The 20,322-nt window shown below is 54.0% G+C and overlaps 2 protein-coding genes across 3 annotated transcripts in view; one reads left to right on the top strand and one right to left on the bottom strand.

Moving 5' to 3' along the window:
* GPR143 (G protein-coupled receptor 143) overlaps window positions 1-15,184 on the top strand; it is a 66,736-nt gene extending 51,552 nt beyond the window's left edge. For both annotated transcript variants that reach the window (XM_041740582.1, XM_041740581.1), the window contains exon 9: window positions 13,238-15,184. In XM_041740582.1, the coding sequence (XP_041596516.1) occupies window positions 13,238-13,332 (95 nt within the window). In that variant the 3' untranslated portion in view covers window positions 13,333-15,184. The remainder of the gene's footprint in view (window positions 1-13,237) is intronic.
* TBL1X (transducin beta like 1 X-linked) overlaps window positions 14,893-20,322 on the bottom strand; it is a 210,983-nt gene continuing 205,553 nt past the window's right edge. Inside the window, exons 16-17 of the mRNA XM_041740580.1 lie at window positions 19,254-19,355; window positions 14,893-18,321 (exon numbers count right to left, since the gene is read on the bottom strand). Coding sequence (XP_041596514.1) covers window positions 18,295-18,321; window positions 19,254-19,355 — 129 coding nt within the window. The 3' untranslated portion in view covers window positions 14,893-18,294. The remainder of the gene's footprint in view (window positions 18,322-19,253; window positions 19,356-20,322) is intronic.

Raw genomic sequence — 20,322 nt, 5'->3', positions numbered from 1 at the left:
ACCCTTGCACCTGATAAGTGACCATTGGTCACTTGTAACAATGTTAAATTACAGATTTTTAATGGAAAATTGGTGGCAGCTCATGGCTAACTGAAGGCCTAAACTGAAAAATAAGAGTAATTAGTTATAATATTTAAAGAATTCTTAGTAATGTAAGAATTGGGAGCTATGTCAGTGATATCTCTGTTAAAGTTGGGAAAAAGAAGAGTTTGGATCATCAGCATTTTTTTGTTTAAGATTGTGTAATGAATTATGCTCCCTGTCTTTGAATCATAGCAGCACTTGTTAAGGTTATCAGAAGCTAGGTGACATATGAGCTAAGTATAAGGAATGGACGAGCCATGCTGGAGCTGTCACAGTGACCTCAAGGAAGGCTTAGCACAGCTGGCCTCAGAACGGTTCAGTTAGCCTCGTCCAAGTGAGCTGACAACAAGGCCTTCTAGCAAATCTCACTTAGTATTTGTCTACCTCTAATAGGGTGCTAATGATGGTCCTTTTTCATAAGATTGAATAAATCTGTATGCTGTGTACTTAAGTAGTGCTAACATTCAACGAGTGCTAACTCTAGTAATAACACACCATCTTACGTGGTTGTAGTTTGAGGGGAGAATGGGGAAATATTTGTGAGGAGTGGAATTCAGAAGCAAAACACGAGAATGAAAATTTCTAATCTGCATCTAAAATATCAAGGCAGTTTAGTTTGGGCTAAAGGGAAAGAGCCCAGGGCAGAGTGATCCCTTGCAGGAGACTCTGGTTATTTTACCCCAAGCAATGTGCTGCTGCCTCTTCTAATGTGGTAATTTTAGGATTGAGCTCTGCCTTAGTCTTGGGCTGTCTCCTTCCTCCTCCCCCGGGCCCCCAGCTCCGTTGATACTGGTGTTTTTAGGAACCAAGAGCTACGCATAACGCAGAATATACTGTTGGGGAGAAAAACCCAGAGATAGAATTCAAAGCAGTTAACACAGTTAGCTTCTGTGTTTGTGCTGTTGTGGTGAATTGACTTATTCATCATGTTCTGAAGCATCTATGACTTTAGGATTCACTCCAAGGCCAGTAGGCTCACCTTAAACCTCCATTAGTATCTGATGTGGTGTTGGGCACTTCCTAGGAACTTAACTTCTAGAAGTTGACTGAATTTGATCTTCAACAAAGGTGTTTTGTTTTGTTTTTAAAATTTTTTATTTCTTTCTTCATGGGAGACAGAGACAGAGAGAGAGAGAGGCAGAGACACAGGCAGAGGGAGAAGCAGGCTCCATGCAGGGAGCCTGACGTGGGACTCAATCCCGGGACCCCAGGATCACGCCCTGGGCCAAAGGCAGGTGCTCAACCGCTAAGCCACCCGGGTGTCCCACTAGTTAAGGTTTTTAAGGGAGACTTGGATTTGCTTAAAAGACTCCTACCCAGTGCATCAGTGCGGGAGAATTGGTTTGTTGATCGTCCTTTGTGGCTCTGGCAAGCTTCCACTGAGGGGATCTGTCTGTCATCTCCGAGGACAGTGTTATGTAAGATAGCATCTTCAGAAGGAATTGGAATTTCCCTCAGAACTAAAAGTCAAGAAAAACTTGGTTTTTATCTTATGAACTCCAGAAAAACTTAAAATACTTTCTCTTAACGTGAGTATTAAATGGTTTTAGTCAAATGGTCAAGTCTCTCTGGGCCTCTTTTAACCAGGACACGTTTCTCAGAAGGTATGAGGTTTTTTTTTTTTTAATTTTTATTTATTTATGATAGTCACAGAGAGATAGAGAGGCAGAGACACAGGCAGAGGGAGAAGCAGGCTCCATGCACCAGGAGCCGGACGTGGGATTCGATCCTGGGTCTCCAGGATCGCGCCCTGGGCCAAAGGCAGGCGCCAAACCGCTGCACCACCCAGGGATCCCTCTTTTGTTTTTTTTTAAGGGATGAGTTTTTAAGTCTGTTACTACCATGGGCATTGCGGGGGGCGGGTGCAGAAGGCAGTGTGTGTTTTTCAGGAGCTCGCTTCACCAATGCCTCCGAGGTCGGCCTGGATCAGGTGCCCCCACGCTGTAGGAGAGGGGCCAGGAGTGTTTCTGGTGGGAGGGGCGTGGCCAGCTCGGAGCTCAGGGGTGGGGCCCTGGTGGGAGGGGCGGGGCTCTCGTGGGAGGGGCGGGGCCAGAGCAGAGGGAAGAGGCGGGGCCCTGGTGGGAGGGGCGGGGCTCTCAGGGGAGGGGCGTGGCCAGCGCGGAGCTCAGCGGAGCTCATCCGCCATGCCACTGTACGTCCCACAATCCCATCTTATGGCCGCCATGTCTCCGTGTGCCCCACAATTCAGTGTTTCAGCCAGCCTGGGCAAAGTGTCCCACAATCCTGGTGGAAGTGTCCTTCCCTGGTGGAAGGGGCGGGGCTCTTATGGGAGGGGCGAGGCCAGAGCGGAGCTCAGGGGTGGGGCTACAAGGAGGTCAGATATAGGGCCCTGGCAGGAGGGGCGTGGCCAGAATGAAGCTCGTGGATGTGGCTGGGGCAGGAGGGTAGGGGTGTAGCCCTGGTGGGAGTGGCGTGGTCCTGGTGTAGAGGTGGGGCCCAGGCTGGGCAGGAGAGGCGTGGCTAGAACACCCTTCCCACAATACATTGCTTCCCCTACTATTCCCCACCCCTTCTACAATCCACTGCCTCTTCCACAATATTTTGCCTGTCTCACCATCTCACCTTTCCCATATTCCCATTTGGCTTTTGCCATTCCCTGCCACTCCCACGTCCTTGCTTTTCTCACAATCCATTATTTCTCTGACATTACCCGTCTCTCCCACAGTGCATTGCTTCTGACACCTTTCCCACAATCCAATCTCTTGCCACAATGCGCCATCTTTCCTATAATCCCTTGCTTTTCTCCCAACATGCCCCAATGCTCCCAAAATTCAGTTTTCCAGCAGTCATGTTCCATCTTTCCCACAATCCATTGGTTCTCTCAACATGCTCCTAGGTCCCACAATCCATCTCTCACCCACCATTCACAACTTTCCCACAATCCATTGCTTCTCCGAGCATGCTTCTCAGCTCCCACAATCCAGTCCTTCAGCCGCCATGTGCCATCTTTCCCACGAGCCAATTCTCGGCCACCATGTGCCAGCTTTCCAACAACCCTTTACTTCTCCAGCATGCCCCTGTGGTCTCACAGTCCATTCAGCAACCATGCACCATCTTTCCCACAATCCCTTGCTTTGCCCAGCATGCCTTTTAGCTCCCAAAATCCAATTATCCACAGTCATGTTCAATCTTTCCCACAATCCATTGCTTCTCATAGCATGCCCTCTAGTTTGCATAATCCTATACTTGGGCGGCCGTGCTGCATGTTTCTCGCAATCCATTGCTTCTCCCAGCATGCCCCGCTGCTCCCACAATCCTATAATTCATCGACCATGTGTCTTTTCCACAATCCCTTGCTTCGCCCAGCATGCCCCATAGCTCCCACAAACATGGCCGCCATGCCCCCGTGCATCCCACAATTCAGTCTTTCAGCCAGCATGGGCAATGTATCCCACAATGCATTGCTTCTCCCTGCAGGCCCCACATTTCCCCACAACCTGTATTTTAGCGGCTATGCCTCATCTTTCCCACAATTCCTTGCTTCTCCCAGCATGCCCCTCAGTTCCCAAAAACATGGCCGCCATGCCACTGTACATCCCACAATCCCATCTTATGGCCGCCATGCCTCTGTGTGTCCCACAACTCAGTCTTTCAGCCAGCATGGGCAAAGTGTCCCACAATCCCTTGCTTCTCCCAGCATGCCTCACAGCTCCCACAATCCTATAATTCATCGACCATGTGTCATCTTTCTCATAATCCCTTACTTCTCCCAGCAGGCCCCAAAGCTCCCAGAAACATGGCTGCCATGCCCTCCTGCATCCCACAATTCAGTTTGTCAGCCAGCTTGGGCCTTGTTTCCTACAATGCATTGCATCTCTCAGGTTGCCCCACAGCTCCCACAAATATGGCCGCCATGCCCCCGTGTGTCCCACAATTCAATCTTTCTGCCAGCATGGGCAATGTATCCCACAATGTGTTGCATCTCCCAGCAGGCCCCACAGCTCCTACAATCCTGTATTTCAGCAGCCATGCCTCCACTTTCCCACAATTCCTTGCTTCTCCCAGCATGCCCCTCAGCTCCCACAGACATGGCCACCATGTCACTGTACCTCCCACAATCCCATCTTATGGCCGCCATGTCTCCGTGTGTCCCACAATTCAGTGTTTCAGCCAGCCTGGGCAAAGTGTGCCACAATCCTGTGCTTCTCCCAGCATGCCCCATAGCACCCACAATCCTATAATTCATCGGCCATGTGTCATCTTTTCCACAATCCCTTGCTTCGCCCAGCATGCCCCATAGCTCCCACAAACATGGCCGCCATGCTCCATGTTTCCCACAATCCATTGCTTCCCCCAGCATGCTCCTCTGCCCCCACAATATATCCTTTTGGCCGCCATGTACCAGTACGTCTCACAGTCCTATCTTTCAGCGGACACGCCCCTATGTGTCCCACAATCCCTTGCTTTGCCCACCATGCCCCATAGCTCCCACTAACATGGCCGCCATGCCCCCGTGCATCCCACAATTAAGTTTTTCAGTCAGCTTGGGCCTTGTATCCCACAATGCATTGCATCTCCCAGGTTGCCCCACAGCTCCCACATATACGGCCACCATGCCCCCGTGTGTCCCACAATTCAATCTTTCTGCCAGCATGGGCAATGTATCCCACAATGTGTTGCGTCTCCCAGCAGGCCCCACAGCTCCACCATGTGTCTTTTCCACAATCCCTTGCTTCGCCCAGCATGCCCTATAGCTCCCACAAACGTGGCCGCGATGCCTCTGTGCATCCCACAATTCAGTTTTTCAGCCAGCTTGGGCCTTGTATACCACAATGCATTGCATCTCCCAGGTTGCCCCACAGCTCCCAAAAACATGGCCACCATACCACTGTACGTCCCACAATCCCATCTTATGCCACTATGCCCCCGTGTGTCCCACAATTCAGTGTTTCAGCCAGCCTGGGCAAAGTGTCCCACAATCCTGTGCTTCTCCTAGCATTCCCCATAGTTCCCACAATCCTATAATTCATCAGCCATGTGTCATCTTTTCCACAATCCCTTGCTTCGCCCAGCATGCCCCATAGCTCCCACAAACATGGCCGCCATGCTCCATGTTTCCCACAATCCATTGCTTCCCCCAGCATGCTCCTCTGTTCCCACAATACATCCTTTTGGCCGCCATGCACTTGTACGTCTCAGAGTCCCATCTTTCAGCGGACATGCCCCTATGTGTCCCGCAATCCTTTGCTTCTCTGGGCATGGCCCTCAGCTCCCACAAACATGTCCGCTATGCTACCATGTGTCCCACAATCCCATCTTTCTGCCGATATACCCCTATGTGTCCCACAATTTGTGGCTTTTCCCAGCATGCCCCTCAGCTCCCACAGACATGGCCACCATGCCACTGTACGTCCCACAATCCCATCTTATGGCCGCCATGTCTCCGTGTGTCCCACAATTCAGTGTTTCAGCCAGCCTGGGCAAAGTTTCCCAGAATCCTGTGCTTCTCCCAGCATGCCCCATAGCACCCACAATCCTATAATTCACCGGCCATGTGTCATCTTTTCCACAATCCCTTGCTTCGCCCAGCATGCCCCATAGCTCCCACAAACATGGCCGCCATGCTCCATGTTTCCCACAATCCATTGCTTCCCCCAGCATGCTCCTCTGCCCCCACAATATATCCTTTTGGCCGCCATGCACCTGTACGTCTCACAGTCCCATCTTTCAGTTGACATGCCCCTATGTGTCCCACAATCCCTTGCTTCACCCACCATGCCCCATAGCTCCCACAAACATGGCCGCCATGCCCCCGTGCATCCCACAATTAAGTTTTTCAGTCAGCTTGGGCCTTGTATCCCACAATGCATTGCATCTCCCAGGTTGCCCCACAGCTCCCACATATATGGCCACCATGCCCCCGTGTGTCGCACAATTCAATCTTTCCGCCAGCATGCGCAATGTATCCCACAATGTGTTCGTCTCCCAGCAGGCCCCACAGCTCCCACAATCCTGTATTTCAGCAGCCATGCCTCCACTTTCCCACAATTCCTTGCGTCTCCCAGCAGGCCCCACAGCTCCACCATGTGTCTTTTCCACAATCCCTTGCTCGCCCAGCATGCCCTATAGCTCCCACAAACGTGGCCGCCATGCCTCTGTGCATCCCACAATTCAGTTTTTCAGCCAGCTTGGGCCTTGTATACCACAATGCATTGCATCTCCCAGGTTGCCCCACAGCTCCCAAAAACATGGCCACCATGCCACTGTACGTCCCACAATCCCATCTTATGCTGCTATGCCCCCGTGTGTCCCACAATTCAGTGTTTCAGCCAGCCTGGGCAAAGTGTCCCACAATCCTGTGCTTCTCCTAGCATTCCCCATAGTTCCCACAATCCTATAATTCATCAGCCATGTGTCATCTTTTCCACAATCCCTTGCTTCGCCCAGCATGCCCCATAGCTCCCACAAACATGGCCGCCATGCTCCATGTTTCCCACAATCCATTGCTTCCCCCAGCATGCTCCTCTGTTCCCACAATACATCCTTTTGGCCGCCATGCACTTGCACATCTCAGAGTCCCATCTTTCAGCTGACATGCCCCTATGTGTCCCGCAATCCTTTGCTTCTCTGGGCATGGCCCTCAGCTCCCACAAACGTGTCCGCCATGCTACCATGTGTCCCACAATCTGTGGCTTTTCCCAGCGTGCCCCTCAGCTCCACCATCCCTTCTTTTGGCTGCCGTGACAGCATGTGTCCCACAATTCAGTCTTTTGGCCGCCATGCTCATATGTCCACAATCTAATCCTTTGGCCCCCATGCCCTCATGTGTCCTACAATCCAGTCTTTTGGCTACCATGCCCCCGTGTGTCCCACAATCCAATATTTTGGTCGCCATGCCCCTGTATTTCCCACGGTCCCATCTTCCGGCCACCATGCACCTATGTGTCCCACAATCCATTGTTTCTCCCAGCATGCTCTTCTCCCACAATCCAATCTTTTGGCTGCCATGCCACCATGTGTCCCACAATCCCATTGTTTGGCCACCATACCCCTATGTAGCCCACAATCCATTGCTTCTTCCAGCGTGCCCCTCAGCTTCACCATCCATTCTTTGGCTGCTGTACCATCATATGTCCCACAATCCCATCATTCGGCCACCATGCCCTTGTGTGTCCCACAATCCCATCTTTCGTCTGCCATGCACCTATGTGTCCCCACAAGCCATTGTTTCTCCCAGCATGCTCTTCTGCTCCCATAGTCCAATCTTTTGACCCCCATGCCGCTGTCTTCCACAATCCAATCCTTTGGCCACCATGCCCTTATGTGTCCCACAATCCAGTCTTTTGGCCGCCATGCCCCCACGTGTCCCACAATCCAGTGCTTCTTCCAGCCGGCTCCTCAGCTCCTATAATCCAGTCTCTCCTCCTCCATGCCCTTATAAGTCCCACAATCCATACTTCTGTCCGCTGTGTCCCATGTGTCCCACAGTCCAATGTTTTGGTTGCCATGCCCCTGTATATCCCACAATCCCATCTTTCAGCCTCTACGTCTCCATGTTTCGCACAATCCAATGCTTCTCCCAGCATGCCGCATAGCTCCCACAATCCAGTGTTTTGGCCGCCATTCCACCATGTGTCCCACAATCCCATCGTTCAGCCACCATGCCCCTATGTGTCCCACAATGCATTGCTTCTCCCAGCGTGCCCCTCAGCTCCCGCAAACATTGCCGCCATGCTCCATGTTTCCCACAATGCATTGCTTCCCCCAGCATGCTCCTCGACTCCCACAATCCAATCTTTTGGCTGCCTTGTCCCCATGGGCCCCACAATTCAGTGTTTCAGCTAGCATGGCCAGTGTGTCCCACATTACATTGCTTCTCCCAACAGGCTCCTCAGCTCCCACAATCCAGTCTTTGCACCTCCATACCCCTATGAGCCCTACAGTCCATACACTTCTGCCAGCCGTGTCCCATGTATCCCACAATCCCATCTTCCGGCCGCCATGCCCCCACGTGTCCCACAATGCATTGCTTGTAGCGGCGGCCACACGCTGCCAGAATGCATTGCGCCTGTCCCACCACGCCCGCTCCCGGCCTTCCCTGCGTGTCCCCCCAAGGCACGGTTTGCCGCAGCATTGCGCATGCGCGCCACGGCGCATCGTTCCGTCAGTGTTCGGGCCCCCACGATGCCCTGCTCCTATTTACGCCCGGGGCTCGGTGGTTGAGCATGTGCCTTGGGCTCAGGTCGTGACCTGGGGGTCCCAGGATCGAGTCCCACGTCGGGCTCCCTGCATGGAGCCTGCTTCTCCCTCTGCCTGGGTCTCTGCCTCTCTCTCTGTGTGTCTCTCATGAATAAATAAATAACATTAAAAAGAAAAAAAAGAGATGCCTGGGGGGCTCAGCTGTTGAGCATCTGCCTTTGTCTCAGGTCATGACCCCAGGGTCCCGGGATCGAGTCCCGCATGGAGCCTGCTTCTCCCTCTGCCTGTGTCCCTGCCTCTCTGTGCCTCTCATGAATACATAAATAAGGAATCTTTAAAGAACTTGTTTATTCTATAAACTCCTTATTGTTCCCGCAATTCCATGTTTCTCCCAAAATTTCCTTCTCTCCCCCACGGGCCCTTGTTGTTCACCGTTTCCTACCGTTCCCACAATACTCTTATTCTCAAAACTAGGTTCCATCTATAGTTCGTTTTCTTCCACGATTTTGGACTCTTTTGCCTGCCGCAAACCCCCACTTTCACCAACCAGTTCTGTTTTGTACCGCGTTCCCTTGTCCCCCCTTAATTTTTCTGTCCCTGGGTCAGCTGTGGAGCCCACAGTCCCCGTTGTCCCCACAATCCTCTCCCCGACGAGTCTCCCAAGTACGGTGTCCCCCACAATTCCCCTTTCCCTCCTAATTCCCGTGCCCTCTCACGATGGCCCTTTCTCCCGTAATCTTGTACTCTCCCCACAATTCTCATTTCTCTCCCATCACCCATTTCCCCACGATCCCATCTCCCGACTGCGGTTTCCCCCACAGTTGCCCTTCCCGACCCACGTTTCTCTTTCCCTCTCCTGTTCCCGTGTTGCTCTGCACTTCCCCGCCTCGCTCCCAATACCACGTTTCCCTACAGCATCTTCCACGCGGCTCATCTTCTCTCCCACAACCCCGTGTCACACCCCACAGTCCCCCATCTCTCCCAGAAAACGGTTTTTCCCAGAGTTTATTCTCTCTCCCAGGATTGCCCCCTCCCTCCCACGATGCTGCTTTTCCAGCAACACCCTGTTCCTCTCACAGGTCCCTCTTTCCTTTAGTTGCCCCTTGTCTCCCACAGTTCTGGCATCTGTCCGTGCTCACAAATCTGCATTTTTCTCGATAGTTTCTGTGTTCTGGGGCGCATTTTATCTTCCCTGTAGTTGTTTCTCCCACATTCTTTGTTCCCCTAATTTTTTTGTCTCGTACTTGTCTGCGTCTCCTGTAGTTCTCTATTCTCCCGCTATTCCCATCTGTCCCTTGATGCTCCATTTCTCCCGCAGTTCCCTTTCCTAAGTTCTCCTTTATCTCGTACAACCCCTCCTTGTTCCCACAGTTAACACTCTTTCTCCCCAAACCCTGTGTTACTCCCACAACCCCATGTCTTTCCCACAGGACTCCCTCCCAGAATGCCTTCGAGATCTCCCTTAATTCCTGCCCTTCACAGCCCCCCTTCATGCCCATGATCTCGTCTTCCCCACAATGCCCTTCCGCAGAATTCCCCTTTCTCTGCCATAAGCCCGTGTCCCCACCATTTCATTTCTTTCCAGATGCTCTTTCCAGTAATCCCTGCTCTTCCCACATGCCCTGTCTCTCCCACAGTTCCTGTTCCATCCCACAGCTCTCTTGTTCACTTCCTTGTCATTCCCACACTGCTCGGTCGCCCACAACTCTCTCTAGTGTCCTGCAACTCCCCTTTCTTGCACAGCGCTTGCTCTCCCGTAACCCTTTGGTTTTCCACAACTTATTGTTCTCTCCTACAGTTTGGTTATTTTGCTGAGTGGTTTCATTATTTTAAAAATTGCAACATAATTAACAGTATTAGTTTAAGGTGTAATTCAGCAACTCTGTGCTTTAGTGCTCATAAATGTAGTCTCAATCCCTTAACCTATTCCACCCATCCCCCCACGCACCTCCCGTCTGGTTACCGCCAGTTCTCCACATTTAACAGTCTGGTGTTTTTCTTAATCTCTTTTGTTGTTGTTCATTTGTTTTGTTTCTTAAATTCCATAGTGAGTGAGATCATATGGTACCTGTCTCTGACTCCTTTCACTTAGCATTATACTCTCTAGATCCATGTGTGTCATTAAAAATGGCAAAATTTTATTCTTTCGTTTGGCTAAATAATATTTCATTGCATGAATATACCCTATCTTCTTTATGCACTCGTGTATTGATGGGTACTTGGGTTGCTTCCATGATTTAGCTGTTATAAATAATGTTATAATAAACATAGGGGTGCATATTATCTTTAAAAATTAGTATTTTTTAACTTAGTGTCTTTCACTATGGAAGTTCCCCAAAAGCTAAAAATAGAACTAACCGTGATCTGGCAATCGCACTATTAGGTATTTACCCAAAGAATACAAAAATACTAATTCAGAGCGATCCTTGTGCCATGATGGTTAGAACAGCATTATCTGCAATAGCCAAACTATGGAAACAGCCCAAGTTCCACTGACTGATGAATGGATAAAGCAGATCCAGTGGAAAACCGCATAATATAAAGAAAGCATGAGATCTTGCCATTTACAACATCACGGGTGGAGCTGGATGTTGAGTGAAATAAATCAGAGAAAGACAAATACCATATGATTTTGCTCACATGTGGAATTTAAGAAACAAAGCAATTGAGCAAAGGTAAAAAGCAAAAGAGAGAGAGAGAGAGAGATGCAGACATAGATTCTTCACCATAGAGAACAAACTGTTGGCTACGGGGTGGGGGTGGGGGGTTCACTAAGCGATGGGGCTGAAGGACGACGCTTGTGCTCACGAGCACCAGCTGCTGTGTGGAAGCGTTGAATCACTAGGTTGCACACCTGAAACTGCTATTACACTGTGTGTTAACTAACTGGAATTTAAATAAAAACTTAAAAATAAATGTCAGTAGACAAAAGAAAAAAAATACTGCCTATCCCAGAACTCTTCATCCCCCCCCCCCCCGTGCTTTCCCACCATTCCCCGCCTCCATAATACTACATCTCTCTCAGTTTCTCTTGCTCTCCCTAATACCTCTTTCTCCGTCACGATCTTTTCAGGTTTCCACGATTCCCCCATCTCCTCTACCATCCCTTTGCTCACATAATTGCATTTCTGTCCCACAGGTCTCCCTCCTTTTCCATAATCCCTGGTCTCACCCACCATCTCCTGTCTCTTGCGCGATTCCTGCTCTCCCAGTCCTTCGTGTCCCTTTTGTCCTCCTGTGCCTTGTCTCTCCCACAGCTTCCCACCCTGCCTGTAGCCTAGTTCTCTCACACTTGTTCCCCACAACTTCCCACTTCCTCCCACAATTCTGGGCTCCTCACTGCCCCTCACAAACCTGTGTGCTTCTGCAATGCAGTATTCGTCCATCTCCTGTCTTTCCTAAACTTCTTTCTCCTCGAGTACTCTGTCCTCCCGTGATGCCTTCTCACAGTTGCCCGTCTGCTACACGTCTCTTCCCCACAATGCTGTTCCCCCCCAGTTCTCTCTGTCACCCCCCCAGCTCTCCCCACGCTGCATTGCTCTCCCACAGCTCCCCATTCTCTCCAGAATTCCCCCCTTTCCCGCAGTTCCGTTCTCTCCTATATCCCCTTGTGTTCCCCACGGGTCTCTCGTCCACGGTCCCCCGTCACTCCCACAGTCCTATCTCAGCCCCGGGTCCCTGTTGTGTCACTGGCCCCCCTGAGTGCAGCACTAGGTGGCCACATGGAGGCTAGTCACCCGGGAAATGTGGAAGAGAACACACCGCGGGGCTCCAGCTCTGGTTGCACCCCCTAGGTCAAACTCCACACCTAGAAGGAGACCTGGGCCCGGGTGCCACATGTTCTCCATGGCTCATGATGCCATGAGACGGGGCTCTGTGATCTAGGGCTTCGTGGCTTTCAAAGAATCCAGGAACAATAGCCGAGGGACGGAGCAAGAGACATCCAGTGCACACCTTCTAAATCTCAGATCTGCACGGGGCCAGGAAGTTCCCAAAAACCTGCGTGGGCTTACGGCCTCCTGGAAGAGGGCCCCTCGAAGGGGGCTGGCCCTTGGGGACCGTGAGCTTGCTGGTGTCTGTGTATCGGGAAGGACACTTGTCAGGTATTCACACTTGGCTCCAGCAGAGCATTAGTGCAAATTCCCCAATGGCCTCGTTGGATGATCCTCTCAGAGCCTTGCTCAGCAGGCACATTGTCTCTGTGGAGACCCTTGGGACCGGGAGAGCAAAGCCGTGGAAACCCAGGCGTGCCGACAGGCCCTCGGCTCAAGTGCCCAGTGAGGTCCGCACGGGCAGGGCTGGGCTCAGGTGGCTTGGCTCCAGCAGCACTGGCATCTGAGAAAGTTGTTGGGGTACACGTGGGTTTTCCCCGGGAGCCCCAGGGGGAGGATGAAAGAACCAAGAGCTGTTACAAAGCCGCAGGATCCAGAGCATGCCCTCGAGTGTGAGGTCACGCGGGAGCGTCTCAAGCCCAGGCCTTGACCGCAGGCCGCCATGTGACGTCTCCCCAGGGTCTTCAGAAGTCACACACACGAGTTCCCATGAGCGCAGGATGTCCTCATCAACAGTGGGTGACCCTGTGGAAAGCAACTCTTTGAAGTGCCAGCAGCTCCTCCAGCGGCACTGTGGTTTCAGAAGTGTCTTCCAGAAGTCCTCCCCGCTGGCGCCTGGTCTCCGGAAGGGCAGCCCCCCCCCCCCCCCCCAGCATGAGGCCTTCTCCGGATTCTCCCGGGATCTGGCTCTGGGGACCGTGACCGCACCCAGCGCTTGTGCCCCCCTCCCGGGTCCCCTCTGTGTGTGGGGCCCGGCAATCCTGTTGCCGTCGGTGTGGCCACTGTCCCGCAGTCACCGCAGGCCCCGTGAGCTGGTGTCCCGCAGGGCAACAGCCCGGCCTGGAGCTCACAGGGGCCTCTGCTGAGGACCAGGGGCAGGGGAGCAGGGAGGGAGCCTGGGGATGGCGACACGGGCACAGGCTTGCTGTTTCCCTCCACAGGTTCCGATGCCAGCACAGTTGAAATCCATGTCACCAGCGAGTCCCGCGACAGAAATGAGGTTGGCCCCGTTCCTGAGCCCCGGGGAGACCTGTGAGGGTCGCGGCGGTCCGGACGCCGTGTCGCCCGCGGGGGACACCTGTGGCCGGAGGTTGCGCGGCCTTGGGGACAGGAGGGCCTTCCACGCCGCACTCGGCTGCTCCTGCACATGCTCAGCCGCCCGGGGCCCCCGCCCGTCCTGTACACGCGGGTCGCGGCTCCCGCCGCTGGGTGCAGTGGGACAGCTGCAGCCCCCAGCTCCTGGCCCCACGGGCGGGGGCCCCGGCACGACGCCTGGGGGCAGGGGGCAGGGGGCCCGGCCGCTCACCGGCCACCGTGTGTCCCCGTGCTGTCGGGCAGGGCTGGTCTCAGGGGTCCTCGGCACCGGACCGAGGCCACTGCTCAGCTTGGAATCCCGCTGTCCGTGCATTAGGTCTATATACACGTAGAATTTTTTTATTTATCGGCAAGAATATTAGCGGGCGCCCTGCACGTGCAAGCCCCGCAGGCAGGTGCGGAGAGAAGCAAGACGCCTTTCTCAGGACGCCGCGGAGTCTGCCGCGTGACACCTGCCTGCAGGGCGGGGTGTCCCGTGGGCTCCAGAGAGCCGCCCAGGAAGCTTCCAGGTTTGTACCCTTGGAGAGTCGCCTGCTTGCAGGCCTGGGGCCGGGCGTGGGGCCGTCCCCAGGGCTCAGGGCACGGAGGCAGCCCCACGTCATCCCCATGTCCCCGACCCCTGCGGCCGCACCGTCTCCCAGGTCGGGGTTGGAAGCCGGCGCCCAGGGGACCGGCCGCACACGGCCCCGTCTGCCTGGAGGGAAACGAGAGCTCCCGTCAAAAGAAGGGGGTGCCCGCCCCGTCCCCGTCCAGCTCCGGGGGACCCGCGTCCGTGCAGGCCTGGCCCTGTGGGCTCCGAGGGACGGAGCCAGACCCGGCCCGCTCGGCCCCGGGGGTGCACCCTGCCAAGGGCCTGTGCACCCTAACTGCTCCCACCTGCACCCCCGCGTGAGGCCAGGCTTGCGTGCACAGGAGGCACCACCTGCACACGGTGCCCAGAAGCTTCCGTGTCCAGCGAGTGTGGTGTTGAGAGACTGGAAGCTTGAACCCCACCGAAGCCGGCACCCACCCCTTGCAGGCCCCGTGCCCCAGGCTGTGCTGTGCTTCACCCTGACTCCTGAAGTGGGGGGACGTGCCCGCCCGGCCCGGCGGGGCCTAAAACACGCAGCTGGAGTCCGCACAGCTGGGGCCCCGGCCCGCCGCCTGCAGCAAGGTGCCCGGCACCCCGCACCCCCGTCCTCCCCACGAGCACGTGATGCGCGGGACACACCCTGGGGGACACCCACCAAGTGAGCAAAGGCCCCTAAAGGCCCTGCCAGCACGTGGCCCAGTTCGGTCGGGGCCTCTGGCCACGTGCAGCCCCTCGTGCAGGGCACAGCTCCGAGTCCTGGAGGAGGAGCTGGTGGAACAGCCCCTAATGTAACCCGGGGGCTGCCCGCGCCCCTGCCCGTTGCAGCGGAGCCATCCCAGGAACGGGCACTCGGATGGCCTTGGCTCGCCACGTCCACGAGGGCCCAAGCTCAGCCGAGCGAGACCAAGAAAGCACAGCCACCAAGTTCTCTAATATCAAAATAGAGCGATTTATTCAAGACACTGAGTATGATCTGTTGATTCTCTCTTGAAACAAATGAGCTACGACACACAAGGTGATTCTTTTTCTCAGAGAGCGTGAGGGTGAGTTGGGGTGGAAGAGAACAGAACGGGGGTCGATGTGCACGGAACAGAATCTAGAAAATGCAGACAGAGGACGTCTGGCTGTACGTCTGACACAGACAATAAAAACTGCAGAAGCCAGAATTCAAAACTTCAGTGAGTGGCGGAAGGAACATTTCTGCATTTGACAAGAAACACGATTTAAAAAAAAAAAAAAAAAAAAGTGGAACAGAAGGTTAAAAATAACAAGGAACAACGCAGACCCTTACATTTGACAAAGTGCACTTCACTTGGCTCCGTGATCTAGTTTTAGAAAGACAAAACGAACGTCAAGTCCTAGGTGTCGTGTGGGGTCAGAGGGTTGAACCCTGAAACGTCTGGCCTTTCGGTCTCCCAGGGGGCGGCATCCCTTGGCCAAGTGTGTGTGCGGGACATGCTCTTGGTCACTCGAAACCCGATGGAAGATTCCGGGAAGGCTGGTTGTGTTACTCTGCTTTCGGAATCAAGGTGAAGTTTGGTCGCTAAGACTTCGGCATCTACCCATAATCCTGAAGCGCTGTCAACCACGGCGAGCACGGACTTCGCACGTGGGCCATCCCTCGAGGAGAGGGGCGTCTGTCAGCTGGCGGGCAGCAGGGCCAAGGTCGGAGGCGCCACACATCGCTGCCATTGGGCCGAGGATGGGGATGGATCCCCGGGGCGCTGCCCACACGCTCACGGCGGGTCCCTCCTCGCCGATGGCTGTGCAGGGCCCAAGCCCTCAGCCCTCAGCCCTCAGCCCCTGCCTGGCCATTCCCAAGTGATTCAGACTTGTCTAGAGGCTAAAGCCTGCAAGACCCTGGCTCCTGACCTGCACGTGAAGATCATTCAGTGAACCCCCTTAGAGGATGTCCCGCCAAGGCTACCCAGCGGTGTTTGGCTGGTCAAACATGAGTCGTGTCCTGACCATGGCCACCCCTCAACTTCTGCTCTATAGCGATGACATTTTTACTTTGGGGTCAAAGGGATCAAGGCGGGGTCAGTCTGGACCCCCAACAAACTGCATCCCAAACCTACTGATTTCTTGGGGCAGGCAGTGAGTGAATTATCATCTGCTGCCTTCCAAAGATGGGAATGGGGACGCCGGGAGCTCTGACCTCTGGGTTGAGGCAACAGAGCCTGAACAAAATACCCAAGTCGTACACAGAGCACGTCTCGGTCTTCCCCATATCTGAGCAGGCAGGAATGACTCAAGATATCCAAGTGGAGGCCAACTGGTCTGCGAGGGATGAACGCACTCTGGTTCTTGTACCTGGTGGCGGCCTAGTCCGAGTTCTTGGGAAGCCCTTGCCCTGCCTGCCAGTTGGGTTTTGGCTGCATGGATAGATGCCACCCTCTCGATCACCTCCGCTCTCGTCGCTGGCACACACACCCGGCTGAAGCCTGCCCACCGCCAGACCCCCGCCCCCGGGCCAGGCCAACGTCGTCCTCCCGTCCTCGGCCGCTGGAAAACAGAGGAGGCAAGAGGACTTACCTAGCCGTCCTTCCCCACTGCTGATTAACACAACAGGTCAGTGTCGGGTTATGACAACCAGAGTACAAAGGTCACCTGGTCCAATGAAAGGAAACTCCTCTAGCGACACAAAGCCATGTTTAATTTTTTAAAAACAGTAAAAAGATTCATTATTTAAAAAAAAAAAAAAAAAGACTCTTTCTCCTAGTCTCCTGTGAGAGAAAGAAATTATGAAGACAGCAGAAATTATTAGTGACGTCTACCTAGGAAATTCACCCTCGGGATTGAAAAATCTTGCTTCCCCATTCCTTCTTGTCCCTGTCAGACCAGGTGGGATCCTGGAGGCTTTCACGTCAGCTTTGCAAGGACCGGCCACCCTGCTCTGGGTGAGTGACCAGCAGTTATTTATGGCGCCGTGACCGGGATGTCGCGGGGACATCGAGCCCAGAGGGCGGCTGTGATGGCTTCTTCAATACCGTTTGGTCTGGGGAACGCTCCTGGGGGTCAGAGGGCACTGTTCTTCGCTGCTCTCCCGCGGCTACAAGGGTGAACGCAACCCTGACCGACGCAGTGCTCTTCTTCGAACCACAGAGCGCTGGGATTTTACTCTCTGGCTGCGGAACATGCCCGCGACCGAGCCACAGGACCAGCCTTTCCACCCAGAGTTCCAACCATTTTCATGAAGCTGAAGGGAAATGCTACCTCAGACCCTGCCTGTGTCTTCCTAAAATTTGTTTAAAATATGAATCACACAAAGCTCTCTATGTCTGATGGCCATTTTTAGGATTTTAAAATTGTTTTAACATAAAAATATTTTTTTTTTCCAAAAATACTCCGGGCTCTCTCTCTTATAAGTATTTTTTTTTTCTCCTGTAAAAAGTCCCCCTGTCCTGCCTTCTTACATAAAGCACTTATTACGCGCCGAAAGTGCCCTTGAGACCTAAGATCCAAAGCAAGTATGAGAAAGGGAGAGAGAGAGTGAGCGAGGGGCGATGGGGGAGGGGAGCCGGGGGGGACGGGGAAGCTGTCCGTCACAGAGTCTGTCATGGTGTCCATGAGGCTGCATCTACTGAGGGTGGACTGCGAACCAAGACCACACGGAGCGGAGGAGGAAGGTGCACGGGGCAGACAACGGGAAGGAAGCAACAAACCAGAAACACTTTCCATCTCAGACTGAAGGCCCCGAGACGACAGGATTCCAGCCAATAGAAAAACCACCGGACAAAGGAGATTCTAGAAAATAGAAAGTGTTGGGATTACAAAGTTGCGCATTTCATCGGTACAAACTGGTCTCTGAACATCCTTTGTGAGAACAACTGTAGTGTCCAAATTGTTAGGGAAGAAACAAACCCGCCACGTGGAGGAGAGTCCCCTCCCCCCTTTTGGTTTATCACAGCATTTTTCTTGTTTTTCCTTTTTTTTTTTTTTTTTGGCACAGCTTTTTTTTTTTTTTTTTTTTTTCTTCCTTCCTGTTTTCCTTTTCCTTCTTGTTTTCTCCTCTCTGCCATCAGAGCCTGTTCTGGATGGAAACCAAACCGTGCACCGTTTAGCTGGTGGCTTCGTGCTTCCCAGGCTGAATGTTCTGGGTGGGAACCATTCTTTCCCGCTTTGATAGGACTGTATGTTTCTTAAACTTCTTGATGAAAGTTACGAAAAAATAGAGACTCCTGTGGCCAGGGATGAGTTCGTTTCCAAGTACACTCTAATGCAAGTCAAGTTCGTACAGTTTTGGAGCGGATAGAACCGTGTCTGACGCGCGCTGCAACCCCACACATTCACTGCTGGTCCATTAGAATTCTTTTCTATAATATTTTGTGTTTACTTTCGAAGATCTAAAACACACACCTGGAAGGAAAGAGGAAGTGCCTGTTATCTTCACAGACAGCACCCAGTTGCCTTTAAAGCCTCTGGACCAAATCTGGCCCATCGACCATGCTTTATCAATAAAGTCTTATTGGCACACAGTCACGAAGGTTCAGAGAAGCTCTAACAAGAGGCTGGCGTCTGAGCATCTGACCGACCCACCAACCACAGGCAGACACCACGGATGAGAAAGAAAGGGCAACGCTAGGAACAGATGGGGTGGACGCTTACGACGGGACAGGAGACCGCCCAAGCCTGAGCACATGGGAACATCTGGGGCCCACGGTGACGTTCGGAAGCCAGTCCACTGCCGCCACCCCCGCCCCCCCCCGCCCCGCAGCTCATGGCAAGCTCAAGGGCAGGAAGGAATCAAAAGGCCAGACATCTCATGGGGCCAGAATGGGACCCGTGGGACCCATGGAATGGAAGGCCGTGCCTTTACCACCACAGGGCCCAGGCACGGGGCGCGGCCACAGAGCTAGGACAGGAGCAAGTTTCTAAGCTTCGGCACCAGTGACACGCAGGGCCGGGTACTTCCCTGCCGTGGGGGCCGTCCTGTGCATCGCAGGAGGCTCAGCAGCACCCCTGCCCGCCACGCACCAGGAGCGCCCCACCCCACCGAAGCAGTGACAGCCGCGAGGGCCTCCAGACGCTGCCCAGCGTCCTCACCGGGGCAGAATCATCGTGCTCAAGAAAACGCGGGCCAGGATGTCTCGGGTGGTGCCAGCCCAATGGGCTCCAGCCGAGACGTCTCCTTCGCCCCCCGGACACGTTCGTCCCATAGCTCGGTGAGCGAGGCCCTCGGAGACCAGGGCCGCCACGCGGCCTGCGAGCGCTCCTGGCATCAAGCACCGGGCCTGCCCCCTCTCCGCCCTCGCCCCTCCACAACCCCGCAGGCCAGAGCTGCTGCTTACAGAGCCGTCGGACGCACTGGCGCCCACTTTGTCGCCTCGGGCGTTCCAGCACACCTCGAAGATCCCGCCGGTGCCTCGGTAGCTGTGCACGAGACTTCCACTCTGCAAAGCAAAGCAGCCGTCACTTAGGACGCAAAGGGGCATGTGGCACAGCGGGCATTCGTCATCCAGTACCTAGTGCGGGCACGTGCTCTCGGACATGGTCAGACCCAAATTAAAACAGTTTTCAGAAAACTATCTGGCAGCTGCAGATATGTGCCTCTCAGACTTCCCACCCCGGGAGCCTGAGTGACGGGGGCACCCCACCGCGTGGGCCCGGCCGTGGCGGAGGAGGTCGGGCCTCCCTTGGGTTGCCGCTGATGGCGCTGGGCATGCTAGGGCAGCTGGGCCTGCAGGTGGCACAGGGCGAGGGACAATGCAGTGCTGTCAGGCGTCTTTTCTAGATTTAGCGAGGGTACTCACGTCCCTGAGGTTTAGAGTGAGCTTTAAGGTGTCTCAAAGAGGGGGCACCTGGCTGGCTCCGCGGTAGAGAATGGGACTCCCGGTCATGGGGTCATAGGTTCAAGCTGCACGTTGGGTGGAGGGTTTATTCAAAAAATTAATAAATAGATAGGGGCGCCCGGGTGGCTCAGTGGTTGGGCGTCTCCCTTTGGCTCAGGTCATGATCCCGGTGTGGGGATCAAGATTCCTGCCCAGTGGGGAGCCTGCTTCTCCCCCTCTCTCCCCTCAGCTCACGCTTTGTCTCTTCCTTTCTCTCAATTAAGAAAATAAAACTTTTTTTTTTTAAAGATTTTATTTATTCATGAGAGACACAAAGAGAGAGAGAGAGAGAGGCAGGGACACAGGCAGGGGGAGAAGCAGGCTCCACGCAGGGAGCCTGACTCAGGACTCAATCCTGGGTCTTCAGGATCACGCCCTGCGCTGAAGGTGGTGCTAAACCGCTGAGCCACCCAGGCTGCCCAATAAAACCTTTCTTAAAAAAGAAAAAATAAATAGGGGTGCCTGGGTGGCTCAGTCAGTTAAGCATCTGCCTTGGGCTCAGGTCATGATCTCGGGGTCCTGGGATCGC

This window comes from Vulpes lagopus, chromosome X, assembly GCF_018345385.1.
Source record: "Vulpes lagopus strain Blue_001 chromosome X, ASM1834538v1, whole genome shotgun sequence".
NCBI classification, from domain to species: Eukaryota; Metazoa; Chordata; class Mammalia; order Carnivora; family Canidae; genus Vulpes; species Vulpes lagopus.
Note: the sequence above shows the minus strand (reverse complement) of the source record. Positions and strands in the feature narration are given on the sequence as shown.